The 21,278-nt window shown below is 45.7% G+C and overlaps 1 protein-coding gene across 6 annotated transcripts in view; it reads right to left on the minus strand.

The window, feature by feature from the left end:
* SUSD1 (sushi domain containing 1) overlaps window positions 1–21,278 on the minus strand; it is a 137,028-nt gene that overhangs the window by 104,493 nt on the left and 11,257 nt on the right. For 5 of the 6 annotated variants that reach the window (XM_045081707.1, XM_004747806.3, XM_045081706.1 and 2 more), the window contains exons 2-3: window positions 12,480–12,587; window positions 8,944–9,099 (exon numbers count right to left, since the gene is read on the minus strand). In XM_045081707.1, coding sequence (XP_044937642.1) covers window positions 8,944–9,099; window positions 12,480–12,537 — 214 coding nt within the window. In that variant the 5' untranslated portion in view covers window positions 12,538–12,587. Of the gene's footprint in view, window positions 1–8,943; window positions 9,100–12,479; window positions 12,588–13,547; window positions 13,964–21,278 lie in introns of those variants that run through there. The other variant, XM_013053859.2, reaches the window with a different exon arrangement.

A 21,278-nucleotide genomic window follows, 5' to 3' on the forward strand; every position in this document is an offset into this window, starting at 1 on the left:
CACAAAAGAAGGAAGAAAATACCAGAACCCTTTTACGTTTTGTTTGTGACTTTATCAAAACTCATCATACTCTCCTTTTTGTTTGCATTTGGGTCTTGGGCCAATGACCTCCTCATCGCTCACTGATCACTGTTTAGGAGGCAATCATTACTGTAACTGCTGACAGAGCCCACACAATCTACCAGTTCTGATCAACGTACATCTCTAACGCGGCAAACTTTGGGGAAAATCTGGGAGATCATCTCTAAAGATGGTTGGCCATTTCTTGGGGATTCGAGAGTGGAATCCATTCCTCCTCCCTGTGGGCTGGTCTAGAGGCTCGCTTTGGACAACAGAAGGCAGCAGAAGTCAACGCTGTGCCTTTTGTGAACCTGATCTGGGAGACGACTGGCAGCTTCGTCTCTCCCTCTGCTGGCATACAGTGGCCATGCTGTAAGGAAATCCAAGATATCATGCCTGGCAGAGAAGTCACTCAGAGGACACCCTAAAGATGAGACATCACATCAAGAGAGAGGCCTCCTGGAAAACTAAGGTGTCCTGACTGACAGTCAGCATCAAGGCCCTAGAATGTAAAAGAGGCCTTCTTTTACCTACCAGCCCAGCCCAGCCATATGAGTTGTTTCCATATGAGTGAGAGAACCACCTAGCCATGGAATTGTGAGTAATAATAAATTGTTACAAGCCATTAAATGGGGTGGGGGATGGGGCAGGGGCAGGGAGTAGCATTATGCAGTAATAGATGACCAAAACACTCTTGACATATGAAGACATGCAGAAGTCCAAATGAGATTAAGAGGATACTGTAATTGAGGTGCTTGGTTGGCTCAGTTAGTAGAACATGCAACATTTGATCTCGGGGTTGTGAGTTCAAGCCCTACACTGGGTGTAAAGATTACTTAAAAATAAAATCTTCCAAAAAAAAAAAACCAAAAAACAAAAAGGAGACACTGCAATCAATGAAAAAAGGGGAACTTCTGAAAAATACAATGAGAACTTGGAAATTAAAAATAAACTGTGGGGAGCGCTTGGGTGGCTCAGTTGGTTAAGCAACTGCCTTCAGCTCAGGTCATGATCCTGGAGTCCTAGGATCAAGTCCCGCATCAGGCTGCCTGCTCAGTGGAGAGTCTGCTTCTTTCTCTGATCCTTTCCCCTCTCATGCTCTCTCTCTCACTCTCATTCTCTCTCAAATAAACAAACAAAATCTTTTCCAAAAGGGAAAAAACAAAATGTGAATGCCAAAAATAAAAACCCAATAGAGGCTTTGAATAATAGGTTGGTCGCTGCTGGAAAATAAATTTGCAAATTCCAACTTGAAGAATTTGCCAAAAACACATAGAAAAAAAAATAATAGGAGACAGAAGCTATAAGACAATAGCCAACATAAGGACAGATCCAAAATATGGGATATTCACTTAAGAGAAATTGCAGGAGGCACCCGGGTAGCTCAGTCATTTAAGTGCCTGACGCTTTGTTTCAACTCAGGTCGTGATCTCAGGGTCATGGGACTGAGCCCCAAGTCAGGCTCCCTGCTCAGCACAGAGTCTGCTTGAGATTCTCTCTCCCTCTGCCCCTCCTACTTGTGCTCACACTCTTTCTCTCTCCTTCTCTCTCTCTCTCTCAAATAAATAAATAAATCTTAATTAAAAATTAATATCAAAGGGAAAATTTCTTCTGCTTATGTATTCACATCCAAAGCACCTTTTGAGGTGATAGGCGTTAATGTTGAAAAATGAAAGTCATCTGCGTTTCATGGAATAAAAGAAAAATCTATGAAACAAGAGAGAAAGGAATTGTAATCTTGAAGAAAAGAAAACCAATCTGACCAAGATTTCTTGTCTGAGACACCAAATACTAATGGAATATTTACAGAGTTCTAAGGAAAAGGAAGCAAGACATAGTACTATATTTAAGTCAAGGTATGACATTTTAGAACATAAAGGATCTCAGAAACTATACTATTGACATTTCTTTTTTTAATCTTTTTTTTTTTTTTTCTTAGTAGATTCCATACCCAGCACAGAGCCCAACGCAGGACTCAGACTGAGAACTGTGAGATCAAGACCTCAGCCAAGATCAAGAGCTGGAAGCTCGACCAACTGAGCCACCCAGGCAACCCTTGACATTTCTTTTCTGAAAAAGATTTTGAAAAACATTCAAGCCAGAGAAAAACATCAGAATAAAGAATGTCAAGAAGGGAAACATAATTAAAAACAACAACAACAACAACAGACGTAAGAAACAAAACCAATAAAAACTCAGTTAAACAACTGATAACAGGGCACCTGGGTGACTGTCAGTTAACGTCCACCTTTGGCTCAGGTCACGATCTCAGGGTCCTGGCATCGAGCCCCACATCGGGTTCTCTGCACAGCGGGGAGCCTGCTTCTCTCTCTCCCTTTCCCTCTGTGCTCTGTCTCTCTCCCCACCTCAAATAAATAAATTACATCTTTAAAAAAAAAAAAACACAGCTGCTGATATAAAATCATGGGCTTTTGGATAATAGTTAACAAAGGATTCTTAAAATCTAAAGCATAGGAAATGAAATCAATCTCAATCCAGCACAAACTTTAGAGATGATTTCAACCCTGCAGGATCCAGCATGCGTTCCTAGAACGGGATCCATCATTTTAGCTTATCAAGATTCTGTATTCCAAGGGTGGGGGTTGTAAAATGTGGACATATACCTTTGTCACAGTAATCATCTTCCAGCCTGCCCATCTGCCCCAGGCTCTTCAGAAGACAGTGAGTGGGAATAAATGGATTTTTCAGTAGAAACAGGCGGTACCAGTACCACAGGGGAAAATGTGGCTAGGTAGCAATGGTAGGGAAAAGACAGAGAGTTTCTAGATACCGATCAGCTCTGCATGAGTCACCACAGTCATTAATCGGCCTGCTCTGTGTCCAGTCATTCAACACCCTAATAACAATGATTGTTATAATGAGCGCTAATCCCGATGACTCCTGTGTGTCATCTGGCACAGGCCAGCCACTGTTCTAAACCCTTCATTACTTATTACTAATTATTTTCATCTTATTCCACACAATAACCCCACGAGCTAGATGCTATCATTCTCCCCATTTTGCAGCGGAAGTAGCTGAAACACAGAGTGGGTAAGTAACGACACTAAAATCAACGCACGTTAAGTGGTGGGAAAGCCACACTTGGAAACCAGGCATGTAGCTCCAGGACCACACCCTTAGCCACTGGTCACGCCGTGTCTCCCGTTACAGTCGCACTATACCGTCAGCCAATCAATAATTCCATCTTGTCCACAGACAATATCAAAGATACCCATTGTCTTCATGAAGTCCAGAAGCACCTAGCATCTTTCCCTGAGATTGGTGATGTCATTCTGACTTTTAATGCCCTGCGACCTCTTAATGCTCACAAACTATCCCTTTTCTAACCAGTCTAGAATCTTGGCTGCATAAACATGGTAAGCTCATTAGAGTAACTTCTCCATGTGGTGGATTCCATGGGGCCTACCAAATTCGTAACAGTTTGCTTCGGAAGGAAAAACGTTCTGAGCAACTGAGCAACCTTATTAACAAGCCTAAGTAATTGAGGGTGAAATTTTCCCTTATCGCATTGTATATACCGAACTATTTAACTTTATCCACAGCCAGAACAATTCCTTGCCAGAAAGTAGCAAAACCGAGCAGGACACGCTGACCTGGTCCCAGGGCTCTGATGTTCTATATATGCTCTTTCCATCTAATAGCCTGGGCTTGAAAGTTAAACAGACCCTTGAGAACTGACTCTGCTACTTATTAGATGTACTCAGGTCTGTTCCTTAACCTTTCTAAACCACTTTTGTAAAATGAAGCTAATTAAGTCCTAATACATGTTGGCTAATACGTGAATAGGCCTTGCGTTTCTACAGACTCCGTTCTCCCTGGAGCACAAGCCACTCCTTCAGAGCCTGCACCTAACCCTCAGTGTAACCATGAGCGAAGCCCTTGCGCGCATGCACACACCCACACACACATATACACACTCTCCTGGGTTTCTTGGCTGCGGTCTGGGGTGCGGCCCCATGGCTCGTCCCCCAGGATGGGAATCCTCTCAGACAGAATCCGAAAATGCATCTGGGGAACCCTTAGCTGGAACAGGAGTGTCAAAGAAGCAAGGGTTTAGCTTCGGCGGGCATGTCCGAGGGGCCAGTCTCTGAATGCCCCTTTACACACAAGCTCCGGCCTAGAGATGCGGTTTAAAACCTGAAGGCTCAGAACGGACTCAGTGATAAAAGTACATGGAAGAATTTTCACATAAATGAAAATGCTCTCACAGCCTGTTCTTCTCCCTGTAGCCAACTAATTACTAGTTCCTTCAACTCCATGCAGGGGAGACGAAAATGACTTCCTCGCATCTTGGAAAGTAACGTTACTGCTTTTTTCCTACCCTCTTGCCTACTCAATGCCAAGTTCAGCTAAGAAGCCTGCATCTTAAGAAGCCACAGTTATTCAGAGGGACACAAACATCCATTTAAGATCAAGACGGTTAAATTCACATCGTTCGTTGCTAATGTCCGGTATTGGCAAAGATGTGAAGAAATGAAGACCTTCGTGAAATGATTAGTGAGAGAGAATATTGGTGTGAACTTTTTTGAAAGACAATCTGGCACAATGTACTGAAAAATAACAATGTGTAAGTATACCTCTGATACAAAAATTATTTTCCAGAATTTATAACAAGGAATAATTATCTGTAGAGATGTAGGTACAAGGATGTTCACTATAGCATTTCTTATGATAGCAAACACACACACACACACACAAAATATAACAAGCAGGAAAACAACCACAAGAAGGGACAGCCACATAATAAATTCTGTGTAGTTGATATATATAAGGTAGGAGACCATATCTAAGATCATGCTCAGAGAGGCATCAGTCATGAACAAAGGACCTGAACTGAAAGGGTTATCCATTTCCTTCACAATCTTGCCAGTGTTGCTAGTTTGTTTAGGAAAATCTACTTTATAGATGCCTCAAAGCTCCTGTCCCAGTTATTCCTCCCAAAACTTTAAATTAGTGGAGCAAAACAAGAACCATGTGTGCATATTTTACTACACTCAACAAGGCCTTGGGAAGGAACCTGGGATCCCTATATCCTAGGGCGAGAGGAAGCCAGAGGCGAGAGTGCGGCGTGGGGGCGCCTGGGTAGCTCAGTGGGTTAAGCTTCTGCTTTCGGCTGAGGTCATGATCTCAGGGTCCTGGGATCCAGCCCTGCACTGGGCTCTCTGCTCTTCAGGAAACCTGCCTTCCCCCCACTTCTCTCTGCCTGCCTTTCTGCCTACTTATGATCTCTCTCAAATAAATAAATAAATAAATATTTTTTAAAAAAGAGTAAAGCGTGGGAGATGTTCACGTGTGCAGGAGCTCAGGCGTGCCCTTTCACTCCCAATGAGAAACAACGGTGCCTTAATCAAAGCCTCTTGCATTTAAGGGAAGCATGCTTTGGTTCAACCATCTTCTGATTCAGAGTCTTTGGCCTCTCTCTCCTTCCTGGGAGCTGGAGCAGTAGCGGGGGCCTGAAGCCATTACCCCCCACCATTAGAGACGTGACTAAGCAGGAGTCCGGGGGACTCCACAGGTAAAATAGTCAGGAAGCTGTTGGATACAAGCAATGCCCTGCTGAGTGCAGCAGTACCTGCCCAGCCCACATTTCCTTAGGTTTATATGTCCTTGTGGCTTCCTTGTTTCAGAGTAGTAAAACAGGACACGTGTGGAATAAAACACAGCTAAAACAAAGGATTAGGATTTGGGGAGCAAAATCCCATTCAGAAGGAGCACTGGGAGGAACCTCGAACAGCGGCAAGTCCATTGGGCAATATCCCACACAGAGCAGAATCCCAGGGGGGCTACACGTTGTGTCCGAGCCCACAGTGGGCCACTCCAGGACCAGAAACAACAGGAAGCTGAGAAGCTTGAGAGCAAAGGCTCACACAGAGAACAGACTCCTGACCTGGGAGAGAAATCAACAGACGCCTTGGCAGGGGTAGGGATTTACATCTAGCAATGACGGTGTTTACTTCACCACAGGCAGACTATGTGATACAGCCTCTGAGCAGAAGGTTCTGGAAACTGATGAATGGCAACGCATTTACTCCCTCTGGGGAGTAAAATTTTTCCTCCCTTCTTCCCCATTTCCTAGTTAAGGCTGAAATGCTGTTATACTTCTCTAGAAGAAACGGCATCAGGCCTTTGATACTGCAGGAGATGAGCCGAATGAAAAGAAGGCTGCAGCCGCAGAGAGGGATTCCCAACACCTGGGGAATTCAAAGGTGCACAAAACGCATTTTGCAGTTCTCAGCAGATATGGTAGGGCCATGCCTCCTTGGAGTCAGGCTGTTAGGGAGATGACAGCCCCAGGTCTGCTCCCACACCAGCATCATCTCTCTCCCATCCTCCTCACATTTGAAATGCCACAGAGTTTCTCCCTCGGCCAAGGTTCCAGGAGCCCCAGAACTTGTCTGGGGGCAGCCCTGGGGGCCAGGTGCAAGCTCTCTGGAACTAGAACCCTCTCGTGGGTGACATCCAAAGACGCCCACCGGCAAGCAGCTCCTGAATCTGGCTCAGACTCTGCAGAGTCCAACCAAGACCCGGTCGCAGGAGTTCTTGCAAGTCAGGAACCAGGATTCACATCCTGTGGATCCAGACAAACACTGGATAACCCTTGATACCCAAAAACGTGCTAAGCCTCAGTGGACAGGAACAGTCCACCGCTGTTCCCGTGGCAACCATGATGCCAAGAGACACTCAGTATCATCGAGAAAAGTCATCCATCAGCTTTTACAAAGTGATAACCAGAGATCTCAAAAGCAGAGGTCACAAGAATGATTGCCCACAGATACGGGTCTTCTTTTGAAGTGACAGAGGAATTCTGAAACTAGATAGTGGTAGTTGTTGCACAACTTTGTGAATATCCTAAAAAGCACCTTAACAGAGTGAATCTGATAGTATGTGCATTATATCTCACTTAAAAAAAAAGTCACTAAATAATGACAACAAGGGGATGACAGAGAAGAGCCAAGATCAGGATTTGTTCCAGGAAGACTGGTTCTTACGAGGCTGACATCTGTTTGGCCCTTGCACAAAATATTTCTTTCTTCTTCTCCTCCTCCTTCTTCTCTCCTCCTTCGAATTTTTTTTTTTTTAAGTCAGATGCATCTTTGAGAAGGTGAGTGATCAATACGGTGATAAAAGTTTTCCCCCAACAAACTCTTGCAGCCTTGAAAACACCATTTTCCGTATCACGTCCTCCAGAAAGTTCCCTGATTCCTTTCCCACTTCCAAGATAAGAGCCCACACGGATTCCAGATTCCCTAAGTGTCCTTTGCTCACCTATGACCAACACTTTATACTGAAATTAGCTACGTGCTATCACCGGCCGTTGGCACCGCCTTGGCTCAAGGGAGCTACAGGAGAAATGTGTCTTGGGATGAACAGAACATCTTATCACCTTGTCAGGTTTTTTTAAAAATGGGCACGTGATAGGATGAGCACTGGGTGTTACACTGAACTGATGAATCACTGAACATTATATCAAAAACCAATAATGTACTATACCTTGGCTAATTGAATTTAAATTTAAAAAAATTTTTAATTGATATGTTGTTTTTTTAACGCATCCAATTTAATTCTGCACTTCGGCAATCGTACAACAAGCCATTTGCTACCGAAAACAACAGTATATCATAAAATGTTTTCTCTGAGGGAACGTGCTTCATTCACGCCAAGAATAAATCAAGTGGACCCCATGAGGGATTTTTTTTTTTTTTTTTTTACCTCGGTGCAGGTCAAGAGGGAGAATGAATCAGAGCATCGGAATCTGTGCTTCCCGGTGGGTGAGGAGATAAAACAACATTCTCCTTTCCCTTTTCCCTGAAAACCTTTCAGTATCACAAAACTTTTTTTTTTTTAAAGATTTATTTATTTATTTATTTGACAGAGAGAGAGAGATCATAACTAGGCAGAGAGGCAGGCAGAGAGAGGTAGGGAAGCAGGCTCTCTGCTGAGCAGACAGCCCGATGCGGGACTCGATCCCACGACCCTGAGATCATGACCTGAGCTGAAAGCGGCAGCTTAACCCACTGAGCCACCCAGGCGCCCTCAGTATCACAAAACTTTTAAGCAGAGCCATTAAGTCTATGCAAAACCATCGCAGAACCTGCAGTCTATTCCTGCCTTTCCTCTTCCTCACCGTTCCCAGATTTTCTTAGAAAACCGAAGGGCTACAACGTCATGACATGCTGTAACATGGAGTTTGGCCAAGAGTTTCAGGGTTCCATGAAAATGAGGATTTTGCCAACCCACTGTATTCACCCAACATGCGCCCCAACCTTCAGAGCGGCTGAAAAACATGGTCCTCCTCGACCGGCAGATTCCTCTGAGACGCAAGCCCCGTCTCCCACCGGGCACCACTCAGAGCTCCCAGAAGCCAACATCACAATGTCCACCCCTTGGGCCTTTGGTGGGCCATGTGCACAGTGCCAGAGTCACCACAAGAACACCCCAGCTGGGGTTCCAGAAACACCATCTCTGAGAGCCCCTCCTTGTTTGGTAGAAAAATGTTCAAACACACAGAACAAGAGAAACACAGAAAGCATATGCCAGTGAACTCCCAAGACCCACCCCGCAACACCTGCTCTCACAGTCTGTCATTTAAGACCCCTTAGAGATCATAATAACACTAGATAGCTCCTGATACCCTAGATGCTTCAGCATGCGTCTCCCAAAATGAGAATGTCATCCCCAGTATTACGATGCCGTGACACTAGCTAATGGAACAGGAGTTTCCTAACACTCACTAATACTCAGCCCATGTCCCAAACTCACCGACCTTCTGCAGGGAGAGTCCCTCCCTGAAATCACGCCCAGTCCCAGCCCGGCCCTCTCCCTCCCCCACGCGCCAGACACCGCAGCCCCCTCCTCGAGTACCTGTGCAAAATGTGCCGTCATTTGGAATGAATGTTTTGTTGTTGTTTGTGGCTCGATATCCTTCTAGGCAAATGCAGTAAAAGCCTCCGAGTGTGTTGTGGCAAGATGTGTGGTTTCCGCAGACCACAGTGGCTCCAAACTGGCACTCGTTTTTATCTGTGGATACATGGAGACAACGCACAGAAAGGGCTATCAATCCATACCACGTCCAATAACCCAGACTGTCCTCCTGGGCTACAGACCTGGGAGCTGCTATTCTGTGACAACATCCCAAGGGTCTCCTCACGATGCTTCTCAGACTGCAGGGTGTGGGTGCCCCACAGTCATGGGCCAGGCATATATATAAAACCACAAGAGAGGGGCACCCGGGGGGCTCAGTCAGGTAAGCAGCCGACTCTTGATTTAGGCTCAGGTCATGATCTCAGGGTCATGAGATCGACCCCCAAGTCGCGCACAGAATCTGCTAAAGTTTCTCTCTCCCTCTGAGCCTCCCTACGCCCCCCACACACACTCATGTCTAAAATAAATAAATCTAAAATATAAATAAATAAATAAATCTCTCTAAAAATAAATAAATAAATAAATGAATCTCTGAAATAAATAAATCTCTCTAAAATAAATAAGATTTTTTAAACACACACACAAACAAGAGAAATCCAGCGTCTTAGTCTGAACATTCATCTTATTTGAAGATTGGGAGAAGGGGTTGCACATTCCCACATCAACCATGTTCATCTGTCATTATATACTACTCCAGCTCTGTCTTCCAAGCTGCGGGTTGCGATTCTTTTCCCATCTCTTCACACTCAAAAAGACCTTGTGAAAGAAACACACGCAGCAGCACCCCATTTCCAGCTCAGCCAACCACACTCTCTTGCTTTTCTCATGAAATGCAGAGTAGGACAATCTTGCATCCAGTGAGTAACCGGAAAATTTGTTACTTCTGAGTTACCAGGAAACGCAATGGAATTAGTGCTTAAGCCTCATCCAGGAGCAGAGCTGATATTGCGGCAGGAACAGCTCCTGTTAATCGTCAACGACCCATGTGAATAATATTAGTCATCCCGTGAGAAGGAGCTGAGGTAGAGGATGCAGGCGAGTCTGCAGAAGCCTGTCCTGAGCATTTTTAATGCAGTCATTGGACATATATGTCGAATGAAGGTAATTACCCTCCTGGTTCTGTCCTGCAGCTCAGGGCTCCGCAAACTTTCTGTGCAGGGCCGTCTCCAGGGGCAAGTGCTCACCTATGCTTTTAGAGCACGAAGCAGCCACAGACCATAAGCAAACAAATGAGCAACGTTGTCTTCTAATAAAAGTCTATTTAGAAAAACAGGCAGGCCAGCCTCTGCTGACTCTGGCCTGGCCTTACCAGCAGAAGAACTCCTGAGACCAATTTCTTTTTTTTTTTTTTTTTTTTTTTTTAAAGATTTTATTTATTTATTTGACAGAGAGAAATTACAAGTACACTGAGAGGCAGGCAGAGAGAGAGAGAAGGAAGCAGGCTCCCTGCTGAGCAGAGAGCCCGATGCGGGACTCGATCCCAGGACCCTGAGATCATGACCTGAGCCAAAGGCAGCAGCTTAACCAACTGAGCCACCCAGGCGCCCAGTGAGACCAATTTCTTATGCATTCTTTCAGAGTTGATCTCTGCTACTGGTTTTTTTGTTTGGGGGGGGGGGGTGTCATCAGTTTATGCACTGGAGTTTTTCGGATTGTTATTTAGTGTTTGACTATAGCATGGGTTTGCCTCTCGCAATGGCACTCAATTCCTGCTGCCTCAAAAGTCCCTTCCCCAAATCCGGCCTTCCTTTTTTCTTTTTTTTTTCTCCCTATTTTCCTTACAGGTGTTATCTTTTTGGAAATGTCGCTGAAGATGGAACACAGCTCACGGTTAACACTGTCTGCGGTGTGATCTGCATGGGAGCAGGGAGAGACAGTCCTCAAGCCACCGCCTGGCCAAGTGTCCAGCCCAGCTGATGAGCCCGGCACGGGGCTTTTGGACACCAGTCCAGCCACCATAAGATGCTTCATTCCTGTCCTCGGCTAGTGTTTCTGAGACAGGTCTCCCCAGCAGGCTTCACCAGAAGGGACAGTGGGTTTGTAGAGAATTCTAAATTTCTGAGGCCCCTTGACTGCAGACCACGTTATAACATGCAGGGCACATAGGTAATGTCACCTGTGACCCGTGGTGTGGTCTCAGCAGGCCACATACTGGCGTAGGCAGTGTCTAGTGTCTGAGAGCAAGTACCACATAAACCAAGAAGCCCCTTCCTCCCATTAAGAGAAGTTTCGATTCAGAAGTCAAGGGGCAGGGCGCCTGGGTGGCTCAGTGGGTTAAGCTGCTGCCTTCGGCTCGGGTCATGATCTCAGGGTCCTGGGATTGAGTCCCACATCGGGCTCTCTGCTCAGCAGGGAGCCTGCTTCCTCCTCCTCTCTCTCTCTGCCTGCCTCTCTGCCTGCTTGTAATCTCTCTCTGTCAAATAAATAAATAAATCTTTAAAAAAAAAAAAAAAAGAAGTCAAGGGGCAATCAGGAGTGAGGTGAGCTTCTGCGGGCTGTCCGTGCTCATTTCCCACCTCGCTTCCAAGCCCCTGCTAGAGAGCCATGGGAGGAGAAGGATTCGAGAAGTGCCCCAGGAACTTCAGACTGCAGGGCAGCCACAATTCTCCTGGGCTCTCTCCCAAAGAGAGAGGGTCCAAGGGGGGCACAGATCAAGCCTGCAGGAGCGGGCCATGGTGTGTGACTGTGAGAGAGTGTATCTGTGAAGTAGAATATGACTTTTGGAACTAGGAATTGTCCCTACTCTTTAGGAAGAAGAAACCCAAAGATATCACAAGGCTGTCTACACAGTCAGTGCACAGCCACAAGGCAAACTGTCAACATTCGTAGTGCACATAACAAGGTTACTGGGAGGACAGTGTGGTTCTCCTAACATTCACTCTGAGAAACGTTGAGCCCGGATACTGCTCGAATCTCACACGGGAGGCCATGAAAGCCAAAAAATTACCTTAGATCCTTCCTAAAAGCCTTTGTATTCCTTTAAGCCACCCAAGACCCCAGTGGGCAACAACTCCAAAAAATCTGGAGGATGAATTCCGGGAGACCTAAGACTCAAAGCAATACTATTTCATCAATTAGCCCAAAAGTCCAATAGGCAATTGTGTTTTGCTTTTCCTCGGGGTACGAATACAAATCATCTTACATCGAAACAACCAGGAGCAATTAAGGAAGGCAGTATTTACTCAAGCTGTTAAGTTAAACTCGGGACTTGAAACAGATTTCAAATTTGCGTCGGGCCAGAGAATTTCCAGAGACTCAAGTTCAATGACCCTTTAAGGAAGATACTTCCTTGCAAACGCCCCAAACTGGCTATACCCAAATACTAAAACAAAGGCCTATTATAATGGACAAGACTTCTTGTGATGAAAACAGGTGAGCAAAGCAACGTCTTCCCCACAAGGACATTAGCTCTTTAACACTAGAGAATCTCCTTACGTGACCCCACTTTCCAACTTCACCCAAGAGCCACAGCTTACCCATACAGTAAGTTCTCCCGTTGCCCACGAATCCGTATTTGCAGACACACATCTTCATCCCTTCGGCTTGCTTGCAGGTAGCGTGTTCATGGCAAGTGGCACAGACATCTAAACCAGAATCACACATTGTAGATTAAAAGAAAAATGCGATCGCCTTCCTCTGGACAAGCCACAGTTTGGGTAGTAGACATTTACAACGGAGAACCAGAATGGGAACAGTCGAATGATAAAAGGCACATCTGACACCATCCTTAAAAACCTGCCACGGCTACTCACTGCCCACAGAGAGGAGTACAAAATACAAACAGTATTTTGTACTTTTTGTACAAAAAGTACAAAAATACCTCAACCTGCCATCAAACCTCTTAACAGTCTGACTCTAAGCCAACTCCTAGCCCAAGCCTCACTGTTCTCAAACCCAAACCACACACAATATTCTCTAGGCAGGAGGCTGATGGCTCTTTCTCACGCATGCTGTCCCCTGTCCTACTTCATGCCCTAGTCACGATGGTCCCTTCGAGGAAGGGAAATGCCTATCTCCTTCTCCGTCCTGCTAGCACCCATTCCTACTTGAAGACTCACCTTAAACCCCATATTCCCCCTGGTGTCATCCCCACTCCTCTGTTCTCCTGGAAAATCTAATCTCTTTGTGCTCCACTAACACTTGCACATTCCCACATCGGCCGTGTTAATCTGTCATTATATATGGTTCCAGCTCTGTCTTCCAGGCTGCAGGACTGCATCATTTGCCCCTATATCGTCAGGGCACAGTATGAACATCCAAGGCACTTTTCCTGAGTGACTGCATAAAGGAACTTGCAGTCCTGCTCGCCACAACTCAAAAAGCAAGTGGAAGGGAGAAGAACTCATCTATGTCTCTTACCCCATAGTGTTTCTTTTAGGGGAAAAGTGAATGTGCTTAAAATGTCAGTGAGATGAACAGCCGGGTTCCAGCCGGATGACCAGGTCCAATTACTTCGACACGCAGCAGGGATGTGGGAGGCTAACACACGCAAACCTACTAGAGGGTGACGGGTACATGGCCCAAGGTCAAGCAAGGACTTCTACCTGAGGCTCTGTGGGGTATCATGTTGTCCTCTCAGTGTCTGTAATTTCAGGAGGGGCCTCGGTCGGGAGAGTCAGCGTGGAATTCCATCTCAGTCTTGGCCCCGTGACTACCCAGGGAATAAACACTCAGCCCTTAGGTTGCTCTAGACAACTGAGACAGAGAGATTTCCAAGTACAGACAGCCCCGACTTACAATGGTTCAACTTGCAATCTTTCAACTTGACAGTGGTGCAAAAGCAATACACATTCAGTAGAAAGCATACTTCAAATTTTGAATTTGGATCTTTCCCCAGGCTGGGGGTATGCGGTGTGATCCTCTCTCAGAACACCGGGCGGTGGCAGCCAGCTCGAGCTCCAGCCAGCCAGGTGATCACAGGGGCAGACACCCGGTAGATTCACAACGTTCTACACCCACACGACCATTCTGTTTATCACTTTCAGTACAGTATTCAATACGTCCCAGGAGAGGGTCCACACTTGGTTATACAACAGGCTGGGTGTCATGCGGTTTTGCCGGACTGCTGGTGAACACCAGGGTTTTGTGCACATTTACAGTAGGCTAGGCTAAGCTATAATGTTTGACAGGTTAGGAGTATTAAATGTATTTTCGACTTAGGAGATTTCCAAGTTATGATGTAACCCACCCAATCATAAGTTCAGGAAAATCTGTATTGATTGTTAACCTGCCTTTTTCTTTCCTTTTAAAAAAAAAAAATTTATTTATCTATCTCAGAGAGAGAGTAAGAGCGGGGGAGTGGGAGGGATCAGGGAGAGGGAGAAGAGGACTCCCCGCTGAGCAGGGAGCCTGACATGTGACTCCATCCAGGACTCTCGGCTCACGACCTGAGCAGAGGGTAGACACTTAACTGAATGAGCCACCCAGCCTCCCCTGCTTTTTCTTTTAAAACGAGTATAACACAGAAATGAGACAAACTGCAGCCTATCCCTAAGTAATACTAAATTAACTGTGGAATATTTACAAAATTTATTATATCCCAGACCATTAAAAAAAAATGCAACAAAGTCAAACATAGAAACTATAGAAGTCGGGGGCGCCTGGGTGGCTCAGTGAGTTAAAGCCTCTGACGGCTCAGGTCATGATCCCAGAGTCCTGGGATCAAGCCCCGCAACAGGCTCTCTGCTCAGCAGGGAGCCTGCTTCCCTCTCTCTCTCTGCCTGCTTCTCTGCCTAGCTGTGATCTCTGTTTCTCAAATAAATAAATAAAATTAAAAAAAAAAAACTATAGAAGTCGTAGTATCTAACTACCATGTAATAAGACTACAAAATAAAAACACTAGCATTCCCAAAAGAACCCTACTTGGACACTACAGAACACTCTCCCAAATAAATTCTTGGGACAAAAAGGATAGCAAAATTGAAATGTCTGGAGGCGCCTGGCTGGCTCAGTCAAGTGTGTGATTCTTGATCTCAGGGTTTTGAGTTTGAGCCCCAGGTTGGATGTGGAGATTACTTAAATAAAAATTTTTTTTAATTGGAATGATTAGTACTAGATATGAAAATGTATCCACTCCAGAAAATTTGAGTTTTTCATGCTTTTGTACTTTAAAAAGAGAGAAGCAAAAGCAGGCAGCACGAGGAGGAGGGGAAGCCCTAGAATTTTAATGCAAGAAATTGCAGGGGGACCTTCCTTAAAAAGAAGGGCCTGGGTGACTCTGTCGGTTAGGTATCTGCCTTCGGCTCAGGTCATGATCCCAGGGTCCTGGAATCAAGCCCCACCTCGGGCTCCTTGCTCTGCAGGGAATCTGCTTCTCCCTTTCCCTCTGCCCCTCCACTTCCCCAAACCAACCCCCAACATGTTTGCACATGCGTGCTGCTCTCTCTCTCACTCTCTCTCTTTCTGGTGCTCTTTCTCACTCAAATAGATAAAATCTTGTAACAAAGAGAGGGAAAGAGGGAGGGAGGGAGGGAGGAAGGAAGGAAGGAAGGAAGGAATAAAAGAAAATACAGGATTTGGGAGTTGGGGTGAGGAAATAGTAAAGAAAAAAAGTATTAGAAATTACATTCAAATTCAGTGAAAAAAAAGTTTCCCCAAAGTCAGTGCTCTATAAAGACCAGCAGTCATGATGCAAGTGGGACCAGTGAGAGGAGCGAAGAGCTTATGCAAACACTAACATTAGGAATACGAAAGAGCTTGTAAGAAAAAAATACAAGTTTTTTTTTTTTAATTACAGATGAAAGATTTGCAGTTAAACATGCAGATTTAGTACATCTTCAAAGCTCCCCCTCCCCCATGACATGAAGCTCCGGAAAGGTATCAACCCTGGCAGACGAGAGGACAGGAGAGGAGGACGGCGACAATATTTCAGAAGCTGCAGGAGACAGAAGCATGGGAATGGCTTGAGAGGAAGAACTAGAAGCCGGCCCCAAAGGCTCAGGAATCAGGGCCACTGAGCACTTCAGAAGGCAGGTGTCAGGGATAGGACTCAGAGTTCAAAGAACTAGGTACAAATACGGATAAGGAGCAGGTAGATACTCTGTTCCCCTCGCTAACCCTGGCATGAGATGGAGTTTACAGCCTGAAGGAAATGGACCAGAGCGGCTCCTGAGTTTTGGGGCAACAGGCAGAGCTGAAGTGAGAAATGGGTCGACACACTTAAATGTCCATCAGTACAACCATTTTAACATTTTAACGAAGAACATTTTTAAATTGGTGCCATGAGACACTGTCAATTCATAATCACATGCAACCAACATCCTGGAAATACCTTTTAAATAATGGTTCCTGGGGGCGCCTGGGTGGCTCAGTGGGTAAAGAACTCCTCAAACTCAACACACACAAAACAGACAATCATATCAAAAAGTGGGCAGAAGATATGAACAGACACTTCTCCAATGAAGACATACAAATGGCTATCAGACACATGAAAAAATGTTCTTCATCACTAGCCATCAGGGAGATTCAAATTAAAACCACATTGAGATATCACCTTACACCAGTTAGAATGGCCAAAATTAGCAAGACAGGAAACAACATGTGTTGGAGGGGATGTGGAGAAAGGGGAACCCTCTTCCACTGTTGGTGGGAATGCAAATTGTGCAGCCTCTTTGGAGAACAGTGTGGAGATTCCTCAAGAAATTAAAAATAGAGCTTCCCTATGACCCTGCCATTGCACTCCTGGGTATTTACCCCAAAGATACAGATGTAGTGAAAAGAAGGGCCATCTGTACCCCAATGTTTATAGCAGCAATGGCCACGGTCGCCAAACTGTGGAAAGAACCAAGATGCCCTTCAACGGACGAATGGATAAGGAAGATGTGGTCCATATACACTATGGAGTATTATGCCTCCATCAGAAAGGATGAATACCCAACTTTTGTAGCAACATGGACGGGACTGGAGGAGATTATGCTGAGTGAAATCAGTCAAGCAGAGAGAGTCAATTATCATATGGTTTCACTTATTTGTGGAGCATAACAAATAGCATGGAGGACAAGGGGAGATGGAGAGGAGAAGGGAGTCGGGGGAAATGGAAGGGGAGGTGAACCATGAGAGACTATGGACTCTGAAAAACAATCTGAGGGGTTGAAGTGTTGGGGGGATGGGAGGTTGGGGGAACCAGGTGGTGGGTATTAGAGAGGGCACGGATTGCATGGAGCACTGGGTGTGGTACAAAAACAATGAATACTGTTATGCTGAATATAAATTAAAAATAAATTTTTAAAAAACATTTTTTTAAATTAAAAATAAAATAAAATTTTAAAAAAGCCTCTGCCTTCGGCTCAGGTTGTGATCCCAGGGTCTTGGGATTGAGCCCCCCATTCCCCACATTGGGCTCTCTGCTCAGCAGGGAGGCTGCTCCTCCACCCTCTCCCCCCACCGCCTGTCTCTCTGCCTACTTGTCATTCTGTCAAATGAACAAATAAAATCTTAATAAATAAATAAATAAAGGTTCCTGAGTCAAGTCCTTAAGTCCATTATGATCAGCCGTATAATGACAAACACTCTCCCAGTGTGTACGTCCAGTGTGATAACAAAAAATAAATACCGTATTTATGAAATCATCAACAACAAAATGGGAAAATGCTTGATTTTTTTTCTGATATGGAGTATTTGTCTTTATAAACATGGAAGCATTTATATACATCCAGTTCCAGAAACTCACATCAGATGGGAAAAAAAAAAAGATTATTTCATTCCACTGTCGAGTGAATCTAATAAACACACACACACACACACACACAAAATTAAGAAATAAAGGAGCACCACCCACTCAGATAAATTAACGGAAGTCCAGTCTGAATTAGTGAAAGACAGAATGTAAAGTTTTTTAAATAAATTGAATTAAGTTCAAGTTCATTCAATAATCAGAACCAAACAAAATAAGGCCTTGTAAGAAGGCAGCCAGATACAGGGGGAAAGCAAACACTGGACCTAATTGTCAGAACCGGACCCTAAATCTAGCTGAGTCTTCCTCATTATACAACCTTTAGCGAGTCACTGAACCTCTCGCAATCCCAGTTTTTTCATCTGTAAAACGAGGGCTTTGGGCTTCTCAAATTTTAAAGGGCATTCAGGGGTACCTGGGTGGCTCGGGCAATGATTTCAGGGTCATGATCTCAGGATCCTGGGATTGAGCCCCAGTGATGGGCCAGACCTGCACTAAGCAGTGAGTCTGCTTGTCTCCCTCTCTCTGCTACCCCCACTCCCCCCACAAAACTCTCTCTCCAAGATAAATACAGAAATCTTTTTTAAAAATTTAAAGGGGCATTCAAATCACCTGGGGATGGTGCTAAACCACAGGCTCCGATTCAGGGCGGGGCCCAGCATTTTGCATTTCTTTTTTTTTTTTTTTTTAAGATTTTATTTATTTATTTGACAGAGAGAGACACAGAGAAAGGGAACACAAGTAGGGGGAGTGGGAGAGCGAGAAGCAGGCTTCCTGTTGAGTAGAGAGCCTGATTGTGGGGCTCAATCCCAGGATCCTGGGATCATGACCTGAGCTGAAGGCAGATGCTTAATGACTGAGCCACCCAGGGAGACCACATTTTAAGCAGCAGGGGTTAAGTGGCCTCCAAAGTTCTTGTTCCCTAATTGGCCGACACTTCATCCTTAGGGAACCTGTTTTGATGACCCACTAGGAATAATTTAGCAAAGTGAACCCCAGAAGGACAGTATTTGGCATGTCTGGCTCCATGAATGTCTGTTCCCCATACTGGCAAAAAGACGACCTATATGCTGGGCTGCCAAAGGCTTCTCAGACCACCTGCAGGAGGGAAGCAGTTTCCAGAGGAAGAAAGGCCTCAACTAAAGCTTCTTACTCAGCCTATATTTAACCTAGTCTGCAGAGCCTTATGTGGTAACTTCTGAGTTCTAATTGCTTGAGGGACAAAAAAGCCTCTTGGTGGGGGGGGCGTACAGCACACACACATCATGGGGCAGTGACACAACTTATCCTAAAGAAAGGGGCAGGAAGCACAATCCTGAAAAAATCCAAGAAAAATCCAAGATCCAAAAATCCAAAAATTCAAAAAAATCCAAGAAAAGACAGGGCGGGGAGGGTCGCTTCTAACCACACAATGGTTTCCACCATTCATCAGCCCCTAGCTCAGTTAAGAATCACCTACAGATGGGGGGGCTACTTTGTCCCGGTTTTAATACTACAAGCCCTGTGACCCAGAAAAACCCTCATTACGGTGCCAACAAAGACAGCTGGTCTCCCTACCTGGAGAGTTTGTTAAAACAGAATCCCCAGAGAGTCTGATTCGGCCTGAGAATCTGCATTCAAAAAAAAAGCTCCCAGGTAGACCACACTACTGGTCACATGGCAAGTCTAGTTCAACCTCAAGATCAGAATCCTGGGGAAAGAAAAAGCAACCCTGACAATGTCATCCACCAAGCCTAGACTGATGCAGAACATAGCTGGACCAAGGTGACAGTGATAATTATCCAAGGAATGGAAGTTCTCCAGGCCAGTTGAAAGACCACCGCACCTTTGCTGTATAACCTGAGGGGAAGTGGGAGCAGGAGGGCGTCTTCACATCCGTATCAAGGAGGACTTAATTTTGTCAAAACAGATTCTCAGGACAGCAGAAAGGTGGCTGCTGCATAGGGACTGAGGGAACCTCCCCCCCAACCCTCTGGCCTAGGGATACCTAGAATGACTGGCAGAGAAACAGGACAGTGGGCATTCCAAAGTCTAGAGCGACAACCAGGCTAAATACTCTTGGTGACTATTCTTGGAACATCCAGAGAGACAACCTCCATCCGCTTCCCTTCAGCACTCTATCAACTAAGCCAGCTAAAACCACAACCAACACTCAGAAGCCAAGACGGGTTTTGGTGCGCCCACCGAGGCTGGGACACTTCTCTCTTGCTCCCTGGCTCCGTGCTGTTAGGCAAATTGACCTGCCCGTCCTCCGGTTTTAATCTGTGAGACAGAATTCTGTCATGAGACTTCAGTGAGAAACAGAAATGCTGTATGAGCAGGAAAGCACTAGGCAGAGGGCTGATTTACATGAATATTTCTGTCTCTCCCCGTAGATACTGTTATTATGGCTGGAAACAGGTCATGTGAGAGGCAGGGCATGCCACTTGGCCCAGAGGTTCCGACCAGGGGTGAGATGAAGGGGGGACAATCCCAGCTCTGCCACTGGACTAGCTGTGTCATCCTAGATGGGGCTCTGGGCCTCCGCCTCCTAGAAATCGGACTATGAGGATAATAAAGACCCGCCTCATACGGCTGCTGTAAGAAATGAGCCAATACACGTAAAGCAATTAGAATACATTAGATGCTGTTGTAACAACCACTTGTCAACTCCAGGAAAGACTACATGAAGGTACTGACAGCTGGCCACCTCCAAGATACACCAATGAAGAGGGTGACAGAGCTGCGTTAGTGCAAAAATCCGAAGCAATATTGTCATGTAGACAGATGCCTCGGTATTTGTGGGGCTGATAGTCCAGGGTCCTTAATATCTTAATTTACATAATATCCCCTGCCTGCCCCACAACCTCCCAGCCTTCTGGGTAACACCTGACTCAGACCTCAGAAGCTTAAGCGACCAAGACCAACGTCCAGTGGGGCCCACCATACGTAGCCTCCAAACCAAGAACCAAGCCTCGCTAACTGCTCCAATTGCAAAACTTTTGCGTTTTGAGTCAAGCAGCCTTTCATTTAGGCCACACCCTCGGTTCGTGCCCAGCAAGTCGCCCCCTGATGCATTCTCTCGCACCTGACTCACATTCTCAAGCAGGTGGAAAACTGTTTCTTGAATCCATGCAATTAACTTCCCCTGTCTGCTCTCCAGAGCAAAGTCCAAGAGGCCACTTGCTACTGGGGCAGCAGAGACAGAGGAACCCATTTTGGGACAGGACCAGAAGGCTGAGGACACACCCAGGGCCAAGACCCCAGCAGTGGAAGACATGGAGGAGGATCTTTTCCATCAGCTTGAATCCCACTCCCTTACTTTGAGCAACTCTAAGTCACTCCAAAACAATTCACTCACCACCCCCATGCCTCCTCTTTCCCCCGCTACATGGTGACGTCACGTGCACTTTACACAGCAAGAACAAACTCCCAGGCCTCTCCACCACCATCACTCCCCCAAGATTCTCAAGGCCTCCGCCTGTCCTCCCTCCGGCCTTCCCAACCCAGCCAGTCCTGAGCCAACAAGTCCCCAGCCACTCCCGACTCAGGACTGTGCCTGAGAAGGTTAAGAAACAGGACTGACTGGTTCCACCCTTCCTCACCCATTCCTAACCTTCCATTC

Source organism: Mustela putorius, unplaced genomic scaffold, assembly GCF_011764305.1.
Source record: "Mustela putorius furo isolate JIRA1106 unplaced genomic scaffold, ASM1176430v1.1 tig00000580_pilon_pilon_pilon, whole genome shotgun sequence".
Taxonomy (NCBI): domain Eukaryota; kingdom Metazoa; phylum Chordata; class Mammalia; order Carnivora; family Mustelidae; genus Mustela; species Mustela putorius.